We start from the raw sequence: 18,104 nt of genomic DNA, 5'->3' as shown, positions 1-18,104 counted from the left end.
GAGGGTAGGAGGCACCTGTTTCCGCTTCATTTGGACGGTGATGCCAAGAGCCGGGGATGGGGGAGGGAGACTCAGAAACAGCCAAGTACTTCATGATCTCTGTGGGTAATGAGGAGGGTACACCTGGAACCACAGCAGCCTAACTGCCCAGAGCAGGCTGATGGCAGAGCCAGCCTAGAAGTCAGGCTCCTGACTGACCTGGGTCCTTTCTGAGATGTATCACACTCTCTCTAGAAGTGATCTACTCCATGCCTCAAAAAAGTCAGCACAGCCAGGCACCAGTGGCTCATGCCTATAATCCTAGCTACTCAGGAGACTGAGATCTGGGGATCACAGTTCAAAGCCAGCCCGGGCCAAAAGTCCCTGAGACTGACCTCCAAATAAACCACTCAGAAAACTGGAAGTGGCACTGTGGCTCAAGTGGCAGAGTGCTCGCCTTAAGCTGAAGAGCTGAGGGACAGCACCCAGGCCCAGAGTTCAAGCCCCACGACCGCCAAAAAAATAAAGTTATCACTCACAACTTGAGATGTTTTTCATTACCTTCAGGATGAACTCAGGATGGCTAGACAGCTCAGGAAGTAGACAACACAGAGGAGCCAAGTCTATTGGAGCTAGCCCAAGTGGCCAGCTAATACTTCTCTATGCTTCTCAAACAACTCCATCCCTGACTCCTACCAATTCCATGCCCATAACCCACCCTTCCGGCCACAGTGAGCTGCAGGAAGAGCCACACTGTCCTGGGTACATGAAGTGAAGGCGATTTGGCCTATCTGGTGTTCTGGAGTAGCCACGGCTGTGACAATGGCAATGTTCTGTTAGCATCGGTGCAGCATCTATTAGCATCTATTTGCCCACCGTCACGCTGGCCCCACTGATCAAGACACTCCTAAGACAAGTGTTACTCTGTTTTCAAAACCAGTCACCAACTAGTTCATTCCTTTGTTTTTAGCTAAATCACTATCCTTTTGTGATCATTTTCAATGGGGTCCATAAAAGGGGGGGAAAAAAGAGACCCAAGGAGGCTTGGTTTCCTGCTTGGTTATGTTTATTATGAGCAGTTAAGACATCCCCATCAGTCCTCAGAACAGAGCTTTCCTTTCCAGTCTTCTCCATACTTCGATGGAGTGCAGAGAAGGAAGAACAGTTTGAGGAAAGGGATCGTGTATGTAGACCACACAGGAGAAAATACTCTTTATTCCGCTGCTTCAGAGTTCTCGAGGTTGGAAGGTACAAGTAGAGCAGTCTGGGAAGGCAGGGCTCACACGGCAGGGCAGTTCCTGCAGTGGAGGGCTGGCCGGATGCCCAGTGCTGTTCAGCAGGGCAGCGCCACTTCTTGAGAAAAGCTGTGGCTAGTTGGGACAGTGGCTTCTTTCTCCATGGGTTGCCGGGATCGCAGAGCGGAGGAGCCCCCGTGTTTGTGAATGGTGCCAATAGCATTCACTTGGTCTCTTCGGAGAGCATGTCTATGAGGAGTCTCGTTTAATCATCACCAGCCAATCAGATTACAACACAGGACCCAGCCCAATGCTGAAGGACCACTGTACGTCAAGGCTAGGCCACTGCATTATCTGCACACTCCTCCAACCCTGCCACACAAAGCCAGGGAGTGATCCTGCCTAGCAGGAAGGCAAGAGGAAGTGGCTGGAAAAGGGAAAGGTGCCTAAAACACAAATGATTTGCTGTAAGTAGCTGGTGAGTGAGGCAGGAGCAAGTAAGTGCCTCTTGGGGCCCCACCCAGGGGACCACAGACCCCATGCAATGAGGCACTCTCCCTAACGCCTACACTGACAGCTCTGGATGAAGAAGAGCTACTTACACCATAGCTGACCACTGACCATCCGTGCGCTCCTAGAAAGCAGACTTCCTCTTGCTTTTCTGTACTCATTTGAATGTTAGCCATCCCCAACGTCCAGGGCCCAGTTAGCACATTGAGGGGAGATATGGGGTAAAATAAATAGAAAGAAAAGAGGTTGAAAACCAAAGAGCTAAGCAGGGAGATGACTGGGGACACCGTGGAGAAGTCAGAGCCGTTCAGTCTTTCGCTGGAGTAGTTCTGGTACTGTCTTCCTGTGGGACCCTCGGGCAGCCACTTGGAGAGGTCCTTACAAATCTGTGCACTTGACTTAACAGAAAACTCCCTATAAGCAACCCGGTGAGTACAAACACTTGAGACAAGTCTCCTGTTTTAGGTGACTGGTATACAAAGGCAAGCTGGTGTACTTCATCCTGTCCTAGCAGGTGGTAAAATTCCCTGGAACTGCCTGCAACGTAATGGTGTAAAATATGACTAATCTCTTTTCCTATTAAAGAGTTGGCAAGGCCAGACCATGAGTCTAATTAATTCAGAGATGTTCCAGGGCACAATGTAGACAGAAGTGTCCAAGCGGGAGACACCTGGTGGTGTCAACCTCACACTCCCAAGGCCGGCTGTTCCTTCACCTTTCTGGGATAGCCGAGCTGTCCAGTGCTGAGTTATGGGCTGCTGGGCTCAGGTGTCAGCTGGGTTTACCTCTTTGGAACAGAAGTAGTGTACGACCACACCATTGGGGTATCTTGCAAACGCACTGCAGGGAAGGAGAACAGCTCAGGGGGAGGAAAGCTTCTGACACAATTCTTCTCCAGCACCTGTAACAGGCCCTTTCTCCAGAAGCCACCCCAAACAGACAACCAAACCCCAAAGAACATCCTGCCAAAGATTTCTGCATTGCCAGTGCCACCCTCATTAAGAAAGAACCAGAAAAAGAATGGATTTCACAGACTTCAAGTGCATGGGGACATTTCCAATTAACTGCTATCCAGCTATAGAAGGATGTATGAAATAGGTGGACCATGTTCTAGGTATGGTCCTGGACAAAAAGTGAGAACATATCTCAAAAACAATCATTGTTGCCGGGTGCCGGTGGCTCATGTCTATAATCGTAGCTATTGAGGAGGCTGAGATCTGAGGATCGCAGTTCAAAGCCAGCCTGGGCAGGAAAGTTTGTGAAACTCTTATCTTCAATAAACCACAAAAAAAAAAAAAACAAAACACAAGTGGCACTGTGGCTTTAGTGGTAGAATGCTCACCTTGAGTTGAAAAGCTCAGGGATAGCACCCAGGCCTAGCGTTCAAGCCCTATGACCAAAAAGCAAACAACAAAAAAACCACCCACCAATAAAAATAAACAACCAGTGTTAAATGGAGCTGGAAGTATGGCTCAGCAGTAGAGTGCTTGCCCTGCAAGTTGTACATCTGACTTCAACTCCTAGTACTGCAAAAAAATATTTTTTTTTAAAATAAAGGATTAAAAAAAAATACTGCAAGGCTGGAGGTATAGTCAGTGGTAGAGCACCTGCTTACTGCCTACAGCTCAGATCTGGCTCATCAGAACCAGTTTCAGGCTATTCTAACAAATGTCAGTGAGCTGGCTCGTCCTAAAGAAAAGCATGCTTCCAACTATGTAAGGAAAGGATACTGACTATAGAAGGTGTCTTAATGTAGTATGTCACTGGCTCAAGAGTTTGTGTTACAGTGCTCCAAGTTCAAAGTTCTTTTTTCTACCTTCAGAGGTGCACCCTTCAGAGGCTTGGCAAAAGGGCACTTCTCAAAAAGAAAACTAAACTACCGGGTGCTGGTAGCCCACACCTGTAATCCTAGCTACTCAGGAGGCTGAGATCTGAGGATTGTGGTTCAAAGCCAGCCCAGGCAGAAAAGTCCCAGTGAGACTCTGATATCCAATTAACCATTCAAAGGCAGGAAGTGGCACTGTGGCTCAAGTGGTAAGAGAGCTAGCCTTGAACATAAACAAGCTCAGGGACAGCAGCCAGGCCCTGAGTTCAAATCCCACAACTGACCAAAAAAACACCCCCAGACCCTAAACTAAGAATGTATCCTATAAAATAATCCCAAACACATTTCAAATGCTATTTGGTGGCACATGCCTGCAAATCCCAGCACTCAGGTAAGAATTCAATTTCTAGTGTTTAAACTCTGATAGTATGGCCTTCTCTTTCAACACTCAAGTCCAGGGAGTCAGGACAACCAGTAAGCTGTGCTTGCTTCTTTCATTAGAGGGTAGAACTCCATTCTAAGCACTCCCTTCCTGCAGGGTATCTCTATCCAAGTCTGAGTGCTGCTCAGAGTGGAAGCTCACCTGTTCCCAATCTTCTTCTTACACACAGTGCACACTTTCTCCTCTGTGATAATGCATTTCACCTGCTGGTGTAAAATCCGCTCTTCCTGGACCTGGGAGAGATTAGGGGAGAAGTTCTGTGTCCGGTGCACAGACACAGCAGGCAGAGGAAGGCATTACTTCACTCCCAGCCTCCAGAGATTCTCCTTGTTGAAACACTTGCAACACAATGTCAGGCTGATGTTGGATCAGCTTAAGCCGCACTATACAGGTGCACACGGTTGCTCCTCAGAAGGAATGAACCATAAGGAAATGGTCTCATACTAAAAACCAAAGCCCACCCTAGAATCTGGAAGGCTCATACCCTCAGGAACTCAGCGTGGAGAAGGTTCTTGAGAACTTGATTGAACCGTTTCTTTTGTGCATTTTCTTCCAAGACCTTTTCCAGAAAGATGCGTATGTCATTGATCTGAGTGTTTGCTGGCAGAAGGTTGATGGCCTGGGAACAGGAAAAGAGAGATTACAGACAGAGGCAGACCAAGTGTGAGAAAGAGTAAAGACCTGAGGCCAAGAGCTCTTAGGCCATGGAACCTTTCCCCCATTCCTCTTCTCCCTTGTGCCCCACCTCCCTGGGGAGGACTGCTGACCTTGGTGGTGTCCAGTTTGCTGTGGTGCAGCTCCAGCACCTGCAGGGCAGCCTGGAGGTTTGCCTGAGGCACTAGCAGCTCCAGCTTGATTGGCCCTAGGCAGTGAATGCTTGGGGGTGACAGGTACATCCGAAGCAGGGACAGATACACCTGTCTCATAGATAAAAGTCACATCCATCAGGCAGACAGAGCCCTCCCAGAGACCCCCAGCACTGGGCAGTCCTAGAGGTTAGAGAACAGCTCTCCCCATGTATGTGAAACTCGCCATTTTTACCTTTTTGAAATTTTGTGAAGTCAAATGGCCAAATGATGCAAATGCCACATTTATATCATTTACAAATTGTTAACACCCCGCCGTAACTGAAAAAGGATCTCTCATTTTCTTTGGCTTTGAAAGCTGAGTCTCTGGCTACATTTTAGCAGGTACAAATAAACCCAAGATAGGATGCCAGGGGCTTGGAATGTGGCTTGGTGGTAGAGTGCTTGCCTAGCATGCATGAAGCCCGGGGTTTGATTCTTCAGTACCACAAAAACAGGCAAAGCCAGAAGTGGTGCTGTGGCTCAAGCGGTAGAGTGCTAGCCTTAAGCAAAAGAAACTCGGGGACAGTGACCAGGCCCTGAGTTCAAGCCCCATGACTGGCCAAAAAAAAAAAAAAAAGGATGCCACATTTCTTTCTTCTTTTTTTAAATGTCAGTATTGGGGCTTGAACTCTGGGCATCTCTTGCTTGGCTATTTCACTCATGGCTGGCTCTCAGCCACTTGAGCCACATCCACTTCTGACAGAGTCTCTAGATTAGTCTGCCTGGGCTGGCTTCGAATTGTGATTTTCAGACTTCAGCTTCCTCAGCAGCTAAGATTATAGATGGGAGCTACCAGCACCCAGCTTACATTTCCTTCTAGTGCTATGGGATTTCTCCACTCAGCAATCTCAACTTTGGGGGCTTGATGACCGTTTGTAGTTGGGGCTGTCCTATGCATCATTCAGCAGCCTGTCTGGCCTCTATCCCTAGATTCAAGTAGCATCCTACTTCTCTACAAATCATACACACCAGAAGTTCCTTCTTAAGAGCTGGGCCACATAAAGTTAATATATGAATCAGAATTCTTGAGAAAGCCGTAAGTGCTATTAATACTCATATGGCTGATAACTGATCCAAGAACTATCCCAAACTACAACCTATGGCCACCCTGCCTTTCCCTCAATGAACACATGCAAAAGCCACCTCATGCCCTATTTTACTGAGCAATTGCACCAGTGGCACTGAGGTCACACTGGAAGGGGTAAAGACAACCAAAGGGGGGCTGGGAAGGTGGCTTAGTGGTAGAGTGCTTGCCTCACATGCATGAGGCCCTGGGTTCGATTTCTCAGCACCACATAAGCAGAAAAAGCCAGAAGTGTTGCTGTGGCTCAAGCAGTAGACCGTTAGCCTTGAGCTGAAGAACTGAGGGACAGCCCAGGCCCAGAGTTCAAGCCCCACGACTGACCAAAAAAAAAAAAAAAAAGACTATCAAAGGGGCAGGAAATGTACACATGCTCCTTGGGCTACCACTACTTACATCTTTGTTGCCATCTTTGCTTTGGTCGTAGTGTTTGTGACAGTACCTGCAAGGGAGAAAGTGGTCAGAGCAGGCAGGAGAGCTATATTCAGGTGCTGGGACATACATCCCTATGACCCACTCAAGCCAACAATAGCTAAAACCAGGGGGCAGCATGGGAGGGGACTCATGCTCCTGTACAGGAAGGTGAGGGTGAACGTGGCCTCTCCGGCTGTGTAGGAGGTGGAAGGACAGGTAGACTTACTCCTCAGCCATCTTGGTATCCTTCAAGACGTGGACATAGATGAAGAGAGCTTGCTCGTGTTTCCCCATGCGCCCCAGCAGGAGAGCGCGTTCTTCTAAGAGGCCTAGAAGGAGAAAAGGGACATAAGCATTGTCACCACTGCTATGCAAGGATAAGAGCAGGGACTTCGCTATGCTCTGTTGCTGGTGGTGGGAGTCGGGGAGGGTACATAGAAAGGGGGAATGAGGGTGAATATGGCCAAAGAACAATGAAACCTTTAGAAATTCTTTTATAAATGTGGGGAGGGATGATAAGGAACAGAGATATAGGAGAGGTGAGATTGATGGGATATGTTGTATGCACATATGGAAATGTCACAATGAAATCCACCCTTATACATGTATGATGATAAAAAAAATCTTTAAAGTGAATTAAAAAAGAATAATTTGTCATTTGCAGGGAAATGGATGGTCAAATGGCATGTATTTTCTGTCCTATGTGGAAGCTAGATCTAAAATACACAGGGACATGATATACAGGACTCTAGGCATTCACACACAGTGAGATCAAAGGAGGAACACAAAAGTGCAATGCCTAAGCTGGGCGCTGGTGGCTCATGCCTGTAATCCTAGCTACTCAGGACGCTGAGATCAAAACCAGCCCGGGCAGGAAAGTCTGTGAGACTCCTATCTCCAATAAATCACTAGAAAACCAGAAGTGGTGCTGTGGCTCAAGTGGTAGAGCTCTCACCTTGAATTGAAGAGCAAGGGACAGTGACCAAGCCCAGAGTTGAAGCCCCATGACTGACAAAAAAAAAAGTGCAATGCCTATGTGCTTCTGATCATATGAAAATGAAAACAAAATCTAAGACAAAAATAGTTGGGGTGAGGACATACAATAGCCACACACAGAAGAATGCCCTTGCCAAGCCAGGCACTGCAGGGGAGATAAGCAAACAGCTGGTCTCAGCACTCACAGCTTACACATCAGACAAATTTGTCTCTTTCAGATAAACTGTGCCAGACTACAGAAAGTGCTGAGCAAGGAACCTGGCCAAGAGCATGTTCCAAAGCAGAAATAGGTGACAACCTGACTATCCTATCAGTTAGCAGTGGTTCCTACCCAGAGAGACTGCTCTTAGTCATGGTGTGGAAGTGACTCCCCAGAGGGGACAAGGCAGGAGCACCGGCAGTGATACTGTCTTCCCAGGCCCACGGCTGTGGGAACGGTGAAAAGGGAAAGGCACTTTTGCACTACGCTGAAGTGGCTTGGATCCCGAGCCAGACACTCACCATCAAAAGGGAAATCACAGATGAGGCGGCCTGGATCGTAGTAGCTGGAAATCTCCAAGAACATGAGCAGCTTCTGCCGGTACTCTCCCAGCTCACCCACTTCTTCTCCGGCAGGAACGGGGGTTTTGCCTTTCAAGGAAACCAAGCTTGATGTGAAAGAAGGTTGTGGTGAAGCCATGTGGGGGTCATAAGAAAAGTGTGGGGAATGGGTCAGTGATGTCACCCCCCTGACTAGAAAGATCTCCACAGTGGTTTGTTTCCAAGTGTTCTTTTACTTTATGATCTCCAAATAATGTAAGAAGTTTAATGAAAGCAGGCCAAGCAGGGAAACCCTAGCAGGCCAATCAGTTGCTCAGCAGCACAGCTGTCATCTTGCAGACAGATGGGTTCCTTCTCTCCTCCTCCAGGGAGGATGTCAGACATGTCCAGCTCCTGATACGGGCTCATGAGTCTCCCATGGCAGGCCTTGGTCACTCAGTGCCCCCGGGCAGGGAACAGTGCGGCCTGCCTTTCAGTGGGAGCTGGTACCTGCAGGGAAGGACAGGAGGTACTCCTTCATCAGACACTGCACCTTCTCACAGTACAGCTGAATCAGGCAGTTGTGGAACCGTGAGCCTGTCTCCTCCCAAACGTGGATGATGTGCTCCTACGGTAAGATGGAGGCCTATCTGGTTAGTATCCTCCACCCGAGTACCGGGCCTCTTAATCTACTTTGTATTTTTAAAGCCCAACAGGTCCCAACCAGATATCCCTAGGAACAACTCTTCTGGTTTTGGCTTTTGTGTCAGCAGGGTCTCTGGATGGAACTCATGGTGCTCCTAAATTCTAGGATGACTAGCAAGTGCCACCACCCATAGCAAGCAACAGCTCTTCCAAAACCACCGGGAAATGTCACAATGCACCCAGCAATGTCAGGAAGTGATTTTTTTTTCCATTTCCAACCTAAATTCCTTTTTCTAATTTTATCCTAGAATCCTTAAGTCTTATACTGGCCCATGTAATTAGGTTAATTGTTTGCATTCTGGTATGTAAAACTTGATTTTCCTGTGGTGATAGCTGAGTTTGACTGCATAATGGATCTGACTCCCCCGAGCCCCCCAAATCATTGTTCTTTTATTCTCTATACTCAGACAGCATCATCAGCAATAGCATTTCTAGCTTGGTCTCCTTCTTCAAAGAAAACTGAATTAACTTTATATACATTTTCACCAAACCCCAAGTGATATGAACCGCTGAAGTCCGAGCTGCCTGACAACTGCATCATATAGTCCTGAAGGCCAAAAAATACCTTACCAGATAAGGAATAGCCAGACCCTTGAAATTCTCTATTAAGAAGTCCAGCACTTGATCTCGTGGTAGAGATTCCACCTCCGGGAGATCTTCGGTAAATATCTGTTGGAACAAACCTGACTTCTAGCAGCAGAATCAAATGACTGAAGTTCCACCAAATGCGCATGCATGCAAGTGGTAAGCCACTTCTGAAGAGGCAAGATGTACAAGGAGGCACCAGTAACTCCTGGCTGTGTGGCAGACCATGCTGTGGGGCTCTTTGTGCCACACACACAGTGCGCCCCACTTTGCCTCCTTCCCCTGCTGTCTCTCCAGCTATGTCACACCTCTGAGGAGCTCCATTATCTACCTTTAGGCCGTCTTCTGGGAAGTCTCTCAGCACCCACATAGAGTAGGAAAAAATCAAAAGCAGGTTTTCTGTACCTATAGGGAAAAAAAAAGACTTGTCAAAGGTTTGTTCAGGACACAGGTGTGTAACTGGTCTCAGAATTCATCTGTGGACAACATGGCTGTTCATGCACCTGCCATTCAGGGTCCACATGGCTTTGCCAAACTGGTCACATGCCTGTTGGCTGTCATAGTTTGGCCATGAAGGTCTCAGTGGCAAAGTCGAAGAACACCAGGGAGGGAGGGGAGGAGGGAAGGATGGAGGAGGGAAGGAATTGACTACCCAGACTCAGAAAGGGTGGGGGGCCAGGTCCAGGTGGTGGAGCTGTCTCCCGCTGCTCTCAAAAGGTGGGCTCACCCAGGTGCTGCAGATACTGCACTGTCCTCTCGTGGCCTTTCAGCGGGGAGTTTGCTTTCTTGGACTGGTCCACCAGCACCTGCAGAGCTGGCCACAGAGCCCCGAGAACAAGGTCATGAGCCTCTTCCCCATGAGAGACACCGCATCCCGTCCCCGGACGCCAGCCCTCCTCCCGTCACCTTTCTCGTGGAGCCCCTTCTTCTCGTACAGGATGATCAGCTCGCTGTACTTGTGGGCCTTCTTCAGCACATGCTCGCTCTCCTCAATGTGGCAGTGATTGTTCTCCAGCCGCAGCAGGGGGGCCACCAGGGCCACATTGGTCTGGGGGAGGGGCACAGAACCTCAGTGGAAGCTGCTTGCGGGGAGGCTCCCCCTTCCCTAGCCCCTCACCTTCCTGGCTGAAAGGCCAGTGATGTAACATGGGGGCTTTAAAAACACTTATGTCTTTTGGTACAATGTGTCTCAACAGCGTGCGTGTGTGCGTGCGTGTGTGTGTGTGTGTGTGTGTGTGTCTGGATGTTTGGAGGGAGAGACACTTTGAGGAATTACAGTACTTACCACAATCTTACCAGGGAAGAGAAGACAGTTGTAAGATTCTGGATGAATATCTTACCTTATCCTCCTAACACCACAGACTCAGCTGCACGGGCCAAGGGGAGGTCCCCCTTGTTCTAGTACAGAGCTCCCTTGCCAGTCCCCAGAGTGTTGAGGCCACTCACGTGGAGGTAGCACTTGAGCAGGGTGGTGTCAATGATCTGCAGCAGCTTCTTCTTGGATTTGATGGTGGGAGTGCCTTCCATGAGTGGGGAGGTGCTGGACTGGTGATCAGAGTCATTCAGCTTCTTCACCAACTGACTTCGTTTCTGTGAGGGCCAAAAAGGAGGGAGTGGTCCTGGCCAGCATTAAGTCTTCCTTCAGCACCTGAGCCACTGGGTAACTCAGTACCTCGACATCAGCTCAAGCATCTCACACTGGCATTCAATTTTTATCAGAGACCAAAATTGATGACTGCCAAACTGCCACAGATTAACGACAATTATCTGTTAGTTTCATTTTGTCTTTTCAATGTTAAGGGTTGAATCCAGGGTCTTACTTACTCCCAGCTTTCTATTTGTTTTTGAAGTTAGCTTTTGCCTATTTTCAAACTCCATATACCTGGACATGACAGCTATAATCCCAGCAACTTGGGAGGCTGAGATGGGAAGATTCTGAGTTTGAGGCCAGCTTGGACAATATAGATACCCAGTCTGAACAACTAAAAATTTTCTGTGTGAAAGTGGCTCATCCTAGCTACTCAGGAGGCTGAGATTTGAGGATCACACCTCAAAGCCAGCCTGGGCAGGAAAGTCCATGAAATGCTTATCTTTGATTAACTACCAAAAAGTCAAAAGTGGATCTGTGACTCAAGTGGCAGAGTGCTATATCACTGAGCACAAAGCTCTGCAACAGTGGCCAGGTCATGAGTTCAAGCCCCAAGACTGGCACACAAAAATAAATTAATTAAATCTTTTTTTTTTTAATTGGTCATGGGGCTTGAACTCTAGGCCTGAGCACTGTCCCTCAGCTCTTCAGCTCAAGGCTAGTGCCACCACTTGAGCCACAGTGCCACTTCTAGTTTTCTGGTGGTTTATTGGCGATAAGAGTCTCACTGACTCTCTTTCCCCAGACTGGCTTTGAACCATGATCCTCAGATCTCAGCCTTGAACCATGATCCTCAGATCTCAGCCTCCGGAGCAGCTAGGATTACAGGCCTGAGCCACCGGTGCCCAGCTAATTAAATCTTTGAGTGGAATCATCCAGTTTGCATTCTTTTGTCTTTGCATTCTCTGGTCTTGTATGCTTTGATATCTCTCTAGCCCAGTTAAGTTCATGCATTCCCAATGTCAGTGAAGGGCAGGAAGAAACTATGCTCAGACACTTAAAGCAAATATTGGGAAATATTCTAGGAACTCTCTTCTCTTGGCATGGGGCTGTGCAGTGTGCACGCAGAGGCAAGTCTGTGTGATCCTTGAGGACTGCCAGTCACAGCTGGATGCTCCACAGCTGGAGCCCGACATCAAGAACATGCCAAGGCTAAGCACAAGCATGCCTTAGCAGACCTGCAGGCACCCACTGGCACAGAGGCAAGCAGCGGAGGGCGGCATTACAATTTTCCAGCAATACTTCTTGCAATACTTCTACAGGTCTACAGAACACTGAAGAAGAGAAATATTCCTATGGTTTCTGGGGACAGAGCATACAAACAATAGCTTTCTATGGGAGAAATTGTGGGATAACAGGCTTTCATGAGAAGATAGTTTAAGTGTTGACTTGAAACTTTGACTTATCTTTCCGTAACAGCAAATTAAAAGAAATTAAATAGAAATGCCCACCTCCAAAAAAACATGAGAGTAAATATAAGAGTATTTACTGCCAAAGACTTTCACAACATATGGCTAAATCTTAAAAAGTAAGCTATAATACAGTGTACAGTTTCATATTCAGCTACAATAACTAACTGGATTTTTAAAAAGTAACTCATAATTACATATAAAAAGCTAAAAAGACAGCACTAAAATGTTGGTTATTTATCTCTGGTGGGCATTATAGCAGATTAGCATTCCTGCTTCCTATTTTTGTTTTCCATTAAAACAGTCATTTCCTCTCTAATGAGGTACATTGAAAAAAGGTTTGTATTTAAAACAAAACAAAACTTTGTTCTTTTCTTTCAACTGAAATGTACCCTGAAGTTCTTAGAGCAGCTTACTGTGAGTTTATTAGGATTTGAGTGTATCTTGGTTTGAAAATTTGGTAAGAAATAGATCAATGGTATCATTAAGTCACAAAGGCAGCAGACAGAGGCAGTGTCCCACATAGACTTCAAAAGCACTTACAGAATGTCCACAGTTCCCCACTGTAGAGAAACAGGTGCTGTAACTTCCAGCTACACTCTACCATGTACCTGTGTTACACTTACCTGAGTCAGGTAGTCAATCAGAGCTAAGTGAGCCTTCTCCAACTCAGCACCAGAGAGCACAGGCAGTGGGTTTGGGTACTGTAGCTGCTTCCTGTAGTCTGTGGGCAGCAGGTCAGGGTACAAGCCCATCACATGGGTGGGATCTACAAGAAAGGTATGCATCACTCCTCTACAAAAGAGCCTGACAATTTAAGGATAAAATAAAACATGACCATTACCACAGGAAAATGAGTTCCAGATTGATTTGAAAAAGGAAAATAGAACAAGTCTAAGTTCGGAAGAACTCAATGAGCTGCATACTTATGATCTGAGCACTCTACGTAAATGTTAAAATTTCACTGAAATGCTACAAAATGGCATGATTCTATCTTCTAAAATATAGGCATATGTAGAATTAGAACTCAACACTTATCAACTTTCTTTAAAGTACAGGATAAAATTTTCCAAAGAAAAGTTGATAACACTGAAGTAAATAACACCAACAGATCCACTAAAGAAATAACGTTAAAAAAAAAAAAGGATAATTAAAAAAAAAAATCCAGACAACTGGCCACGAAATGCATTTGTAATATGTATGGAAAGAGGTTAATTTGCTAACGAAATAAAACAAACCCACAAAACTGCAAAATAACTGACATATAAAGTAGGAAAGTATTCTGATACAGAGGAATCTAGGGAACTGTTTCTTTTTAACTCATTAAATGTACTGGAGTCCCACAGATACTGAGCTGAAATAATAAAGCCCTGCAAGTGGCCTACATATCCCCTCCCAGCTGCCACTGTGAACTGGATGAATAATTCACAGTGCATCCATACTGTGCAACACTGTGCTATGTTCAACTGGCATATAGCATCTCTTTCTACCTCTTAAGAGTTGTGAATGTCAAAGATGAAAAATCCTGTTCTTCAGCACTCTGAAAAGTCAGTATTCTGGATAAAAATCTGGTTCTACCAAGAAGCTGACATGGGAGATCTGGGACTTTTAAGTGAGATGGAGGTCTCCCTCCTCACACTAAGCAACCAGTTCATTGGTGTTGGCAGTCAGATGTGGTATGCTCTAGTACCGGCTCTGTCTGCATCTAGAGGCACTTGCCCAGATATAGCTGTGGGACCAGAGCAGTGGAAGCAGCAGCAGCTGGCTGAGTTCTAGGTTATAGCAGGTATGTGTGCATGCGCAGGTATGAGAGAAGAAAAAGATATATTATCCCTAACAATGCAATTTTGGAAATAATGAGTAATTGCTCAATAGAAGAATAAAGAAGGTATGATTAAATCAACTGATAAGAGCATTATAAGGCCATTACAAATTATAATTAAGAAATGTACACTGCAGTAAAGTAATAAAAGTTACTCAAGTACACGAAGTTATGATCATAAATCTGTTAAAAGGTATACATGCATAACAAAATGTGGATAAGGATCAAACAAATGAAAGATCCACCCCAAAGCCACACCTGCCCGTTACCTGTGCCAAGCTTTGCAAAAACCTGCATGGACTCATCAAAGCGCTTCTGGCAGAAGAGGTTGAAGGCATACAAGTTCTTGATGTGATGGATTTGTTGTTGCTTTTCACTGTCTGAATCATCTTTCATTTCCTAAGAAATCGAGTAAGACAAAGACTCACTCAACAAGGATTTAGGCAGCCCATTCTGGGGGAGTCGGAAGATGTACCATCATGTTCCGTCCTGGAACACAAACAATGACATTAACGGGGAAAAAAAAAAAAACAGGACAACTCTGAATAAAGTTGAGTTTAGTTTGAAAACAATACAGGGTGAGAATGACCTATCGAAGCACCTGTAAATACAGCGTGAGCAGGGGTGTAGGAGCGACTAACTGGAGTTAGCCATAGCTGGGAATGTGACAAAAAATGGAGGGAAGAGGAGGGTACTATTGGCTAAGGGGACGGCCTACGTGCAAGCACCTAGAATGACAGCAAGCCTGGTAGCTCAGGGACTGAAAGCCAAGTGGGACAGTCAGCACAGCTCACAGCAAAAAGTTCATCAGTGGGGCTGTTACCAGCCCTCATTATCCTGATAACCTTTTCCCTTCATATCCTCTTTGACTAGTCTCTACTAAATTTATTTTCTTCCCTCCCTTCTTCCGATCTCCCCTCCTCTCTTCTCCTGTCCCTTTCTGATAGCAACCATTGTCAGCCTGCAGCTGCAAGTGGTCCCATATCCCCACTTGATGCATGAATGAGAAGAGAGTTAAGATGTCAAAATTAAATGCCCCAAGAAAGAAATCATCAATGTGAGATATTAGTGGTATCTAACTCTTAAGACTAAACTTTCACTGGGCGCTGGTGGCTCACGCCTGTAATCCTAGCTACTCAGGAGGCTGAGAGCTAAGGATCGCGGTTCAAAGCCAGCCCGGGCAGGAGAGACCGTGAGACTCCTATCTCCAATAAACCACCAGAAAACCGGAAGTGGCGCTGTAGCTCAAGTGGTAGAGCGCTCGCCTTGAGCTGAAGAGCTGAGGGACAGAGCCCAGGCCCAGAGTTCAAGCCCCACGACCGACAAAACAAAACAAAACAAAAAGACTAAACTTTCATCTTAAATTATCCATTCAAAAGTTAATATTGCTCTTCCAAAGTAGCCACCATATTTGACTACACATAAAAGAAAAAAAATAAGCCAAGTGTGGCAGTGCTTGCTGAACTCCCAGAACTTGGGAAAATGAAAAGTTCAAGGCCATAACCTCCCTAAGCATTGGGATTATTAGACAGGATTATGTGCAGTAGGTGAAGTAGTTTGAGAGGGTTGTTACAAAAGAAGCAAGCCTGGCCCTGTGCTCTAGTGGAGGGATAATTGTTGGCTGGCTCCTGCAAAGGCTTTAGCTATTCCTCTCCATGCCTGAAGGTGGCGCAATGAGCTGGCAACCCGGAGCTTAGGCTATGCCATTTCAACTTTAAACCTCCGAAAGTGTGAGCTACATAAGCCTCTTTTCTTTCTAAAAGTAGACTGAGTCTAGCATTTGGTTACACTGATGAAAAGCTAATACAGTAAGGCTTGTGCTTGAAAGTAACAATTTGAGGTTGGTTTAGGATGTCTAAAGAAGTCAATTTGTCCAAACCCAGGGTCTGCTGAGCTAGAGATCTGAGAGGCTATCTACTTGCTGCATTTAACCAGACATAGGACATTCATGATTATCACCTTATGTTAATGTCTGAATGATCTTTACATTTTCAAAACCAATTATAAACTAAATTACCTTACTCTCATTAATTCTGGTAGATACTATTGTAATTGGTATTTATTTTCTCCAATTTGGATAAATAAAATAGGGTGAAAAAGTAAAAATCACTTAGCTACATTAATATTTTTCAGGTAAAGACTCTGAATTGAAGCCCCCTGAGTTTAGTTCAGTGTTTATTCTACTAGTCCCAACTAAATACAAATGTCTACAGCAAATTCACCTCATTGGAGAGTTAGGAAGGCCAACTCACACCCACACTGGAGACACACTTACTGCAAGCTGCAGAGCCAGCTCAAACTGCTTGTCTTGGAGAAGCTGCTGGATCTGGGTGGCCATGGGCACAGGAATGAGTCTCCAAACGAAATGATTGCTGGCCACATAGATAATGTTGGATCTGGAGGCAGGATTAAGAACACTTGGTTGAGAGAGCATGTGCTTTCGGGGACACAGGTGACTTTTGGATTATGTGGTGGCGCACAGAAAAGAAATTCCTTACCCCCCTGAAGTGATGAAACGGGGTCTTTGCAATTCAATGCTCTGGACCAGAAGCCTTGGCTCAAACGTCCGGATCTCTACATACCGAGGCAACACCGCGATGATGTACGGAGGCTGGTGCTCTGTGGGAGAGAACAGGCTCAGCACTGGGCTTTGTGTGGGTGGAGCTTCGCTTGCCCATACTATGGTGCGCTGAAATGCATCTTCAAGCACCACAAGTCAAATACCAAGCTGGGACCCCACACTGCAATCACAGAAAGGCAAAAGCACTGTTTTGGCCGGGTGTGGTGGGCTACATGGTGAGTCAGGTAAGCCTAGGCTACATGGCAAGAACTTGTCTCAAAAAAGTGAAAAGGGGCTGGGAAGGTGGCTCAGTGGTAGAGCGCTTGCCTTGCATGCTCGAGGCCCTGGGTTCGATTCCTCAGCACCACATAAGCAAAAAGAAAAAAGCCGGAAGTGGCGCTGTGGCTCAAGTGGTAGAGCACTAGCCTTGAGCTGAAGAGCTTAGGGACAGTGCTCAAGCCCAGAGTTCAGGCCCCATGACCGGACCCAAAAAAAAAAAAAAAAAAAAGTGAAAAGAACGTTGCTTTGCCTGAGTGTTGCCAAGAGAAATCTGCTCAAAAAAGGTACATCGGGTGTTACTGAAGACTGGACCCCACATGACTGTCTCCACAAAGAACTGGAGGAAAGTGTCATGTGTCCCTTGCTCATGGGTCACACAAAGCCAGGCCAGACCAAAGGTGTATATGGAGAAGCTGGTGACAGAGCTGTTTCCTTCTCTTAGAAAGGCAAGGGAAGGGTAGTTTATGCCTGCCCTATTCATCTTTCCAGCCAGTAATCCTGCTGGAGGTCTGTGCGGGGAAGAGACACAAAGCTCCACTTATTGGTGGTTATATTGGTTGAATGTTTTAGTACCTCTAACACACATATGTTGGAAAGTCAATGCCCAATGCAGCGCTGCCAGAAGGTGTTAGGGCGCCCCACTGTGAACAGGACTTGCAAAGAAGGGGTGATCCTCTTTTCAGCTCTTCTGCCATGTGCAGACATACTATCCTTTGTCTTTCTGCTTCTGCCTTTGAGGACGCAGCCCAAAGGCTTAGTCAGACACCACACTGGTGCCCTGTCTTAGATTTCCTAGTTGTCAGAAGTGTGAGGAAACCCAGCTCTCCTCTCTGTAAGTAACTCGGTCTGTGGCAGTTATAGCAGCACAATGGACCAGGACAATGGCTGATGGTATACTGGCTGTTCTCAGAACTGTCATTTTCTATCAGATTCTCATGATGGTTAGGACTGCTTTTCTTTATCACACACATCTAAAGCCACTTTGGTTTCTTTCAGACCAGGTCTCACCATGTGGCCTACATTGCCCAGCCTGGCCTCAAACCCCTGAATCTCCTGTTTCAGCCTACAAAGTATTTCAGATTATGGGTGAATGCCAGAAGCACTTTTATTAAACTTTCCACAACTCAAAATTTAACTCTTGTTGGTCCAATATAAACTCTTGGTTATAACTCTTTATTCCATTTTTTCTTCTTTCTCTCTCTCTCTCTATTTCTTTCATTCTTTTGCAATAATGGGATTTGAACTCA

At 46.2% G+C, this 18,104-nt stretch overlaps 1 protein-coding gene across 1 annotated transcript in view; it reads right to left on the bottom strand.

Annotated features, from left to right (window-relative positions):
• Window positions 1-1,027: 1,027 nt before the first annotated feature.
• Window positions 1,028-18,104, bottom strand: part of Vps39 (vacuolar protein sorting 39 homolog (S. cerevisiae)) — a 34,620-nt gene continuing 17,543 nt past the window's right edge. Inside the window, exons 8-24 of the mRNA XM_013010199.1 lie at window positions 16,517-16,637; window positions 16,294-16,414; window positions 14,288-14,417; window positions 12,823-12,965; window positions 10,586-10,729; window positions 10,046-10,187; window positions 9,867-9,953; window positions 9,471-9,544; window positions 9,125-9,223; window positions 8,360-8,477; window positions 7,832-7,960; window positions 6,561-6,663; window positions 6,317-6,362; window positions 4,759-4,908; window positions 4,476-4,610; window positions 4,133-4,224; window positions 1,028-2,564 (exon numbers count right to left, since the gene is read on the bottom strand). Of these exons, the coding sequence (XP_012865653.1) occupies window positions 2,489-2,564; window positions 4,133-4,224; window positions 4,476-4,610; window positions 4,759-4,908; window positions 6,317-6,362; window positions 6,561-6,663; window positions 7,832-7,960; window positions 8,360-8,477; window positions 9,125-9,223; window positions 9,471-9,544; window positions 9,867-9,953; window positions 10,046-10,187; window positions 10,586-10,729; window positions 12,823-12,965; window positions 14,288-14,417; window positions 16,294-16,414; window positions 16,517-16,637 (1,910 nt within the window). The 3' untranslated portion in view covers window positions 1,028-2,488. The remainder of the gene's footprint in view (window positions 2,565-4,132; window positions 4,225-4,475; window positions 4,611-4,758; window positions 4,909-6,316; window positions 6,363-6,560; window positions 6,664-7,831; window positions 7,961-8,359; window positions 8,478-9,124; window positions 9,224-9,470; window positions 9,545-9,866; window positions 9,954-10,045; window positions 10,188-10,585; window positions 10,730-12,822; window positions 12,966-14,287; window positions 14,418-16,293; window positions 16,415-16,516; window positions 16,638-18,104) is intronic.

The sequence above is a fragment of the Dipodomys ordii genome, unplaced genomic scaffold (assembly GCF_000151885.1).
Source record: "Dipodomys ordii isolate 6190 unplaced genomic scaffold, Dord_2.0 Scaffold11, whole genome shotgun sequence".
In the NCBI taxonomy this organism is placed as follows: Eukaryota; Metazoa; Chordata; class Mammalia; order Rodentia; family Heteromyidae; genus Dipodomys; species Dipodomys ordii.
This window is presented reverse-complemented; position numbering and strand designations above follow the sequence as displayed.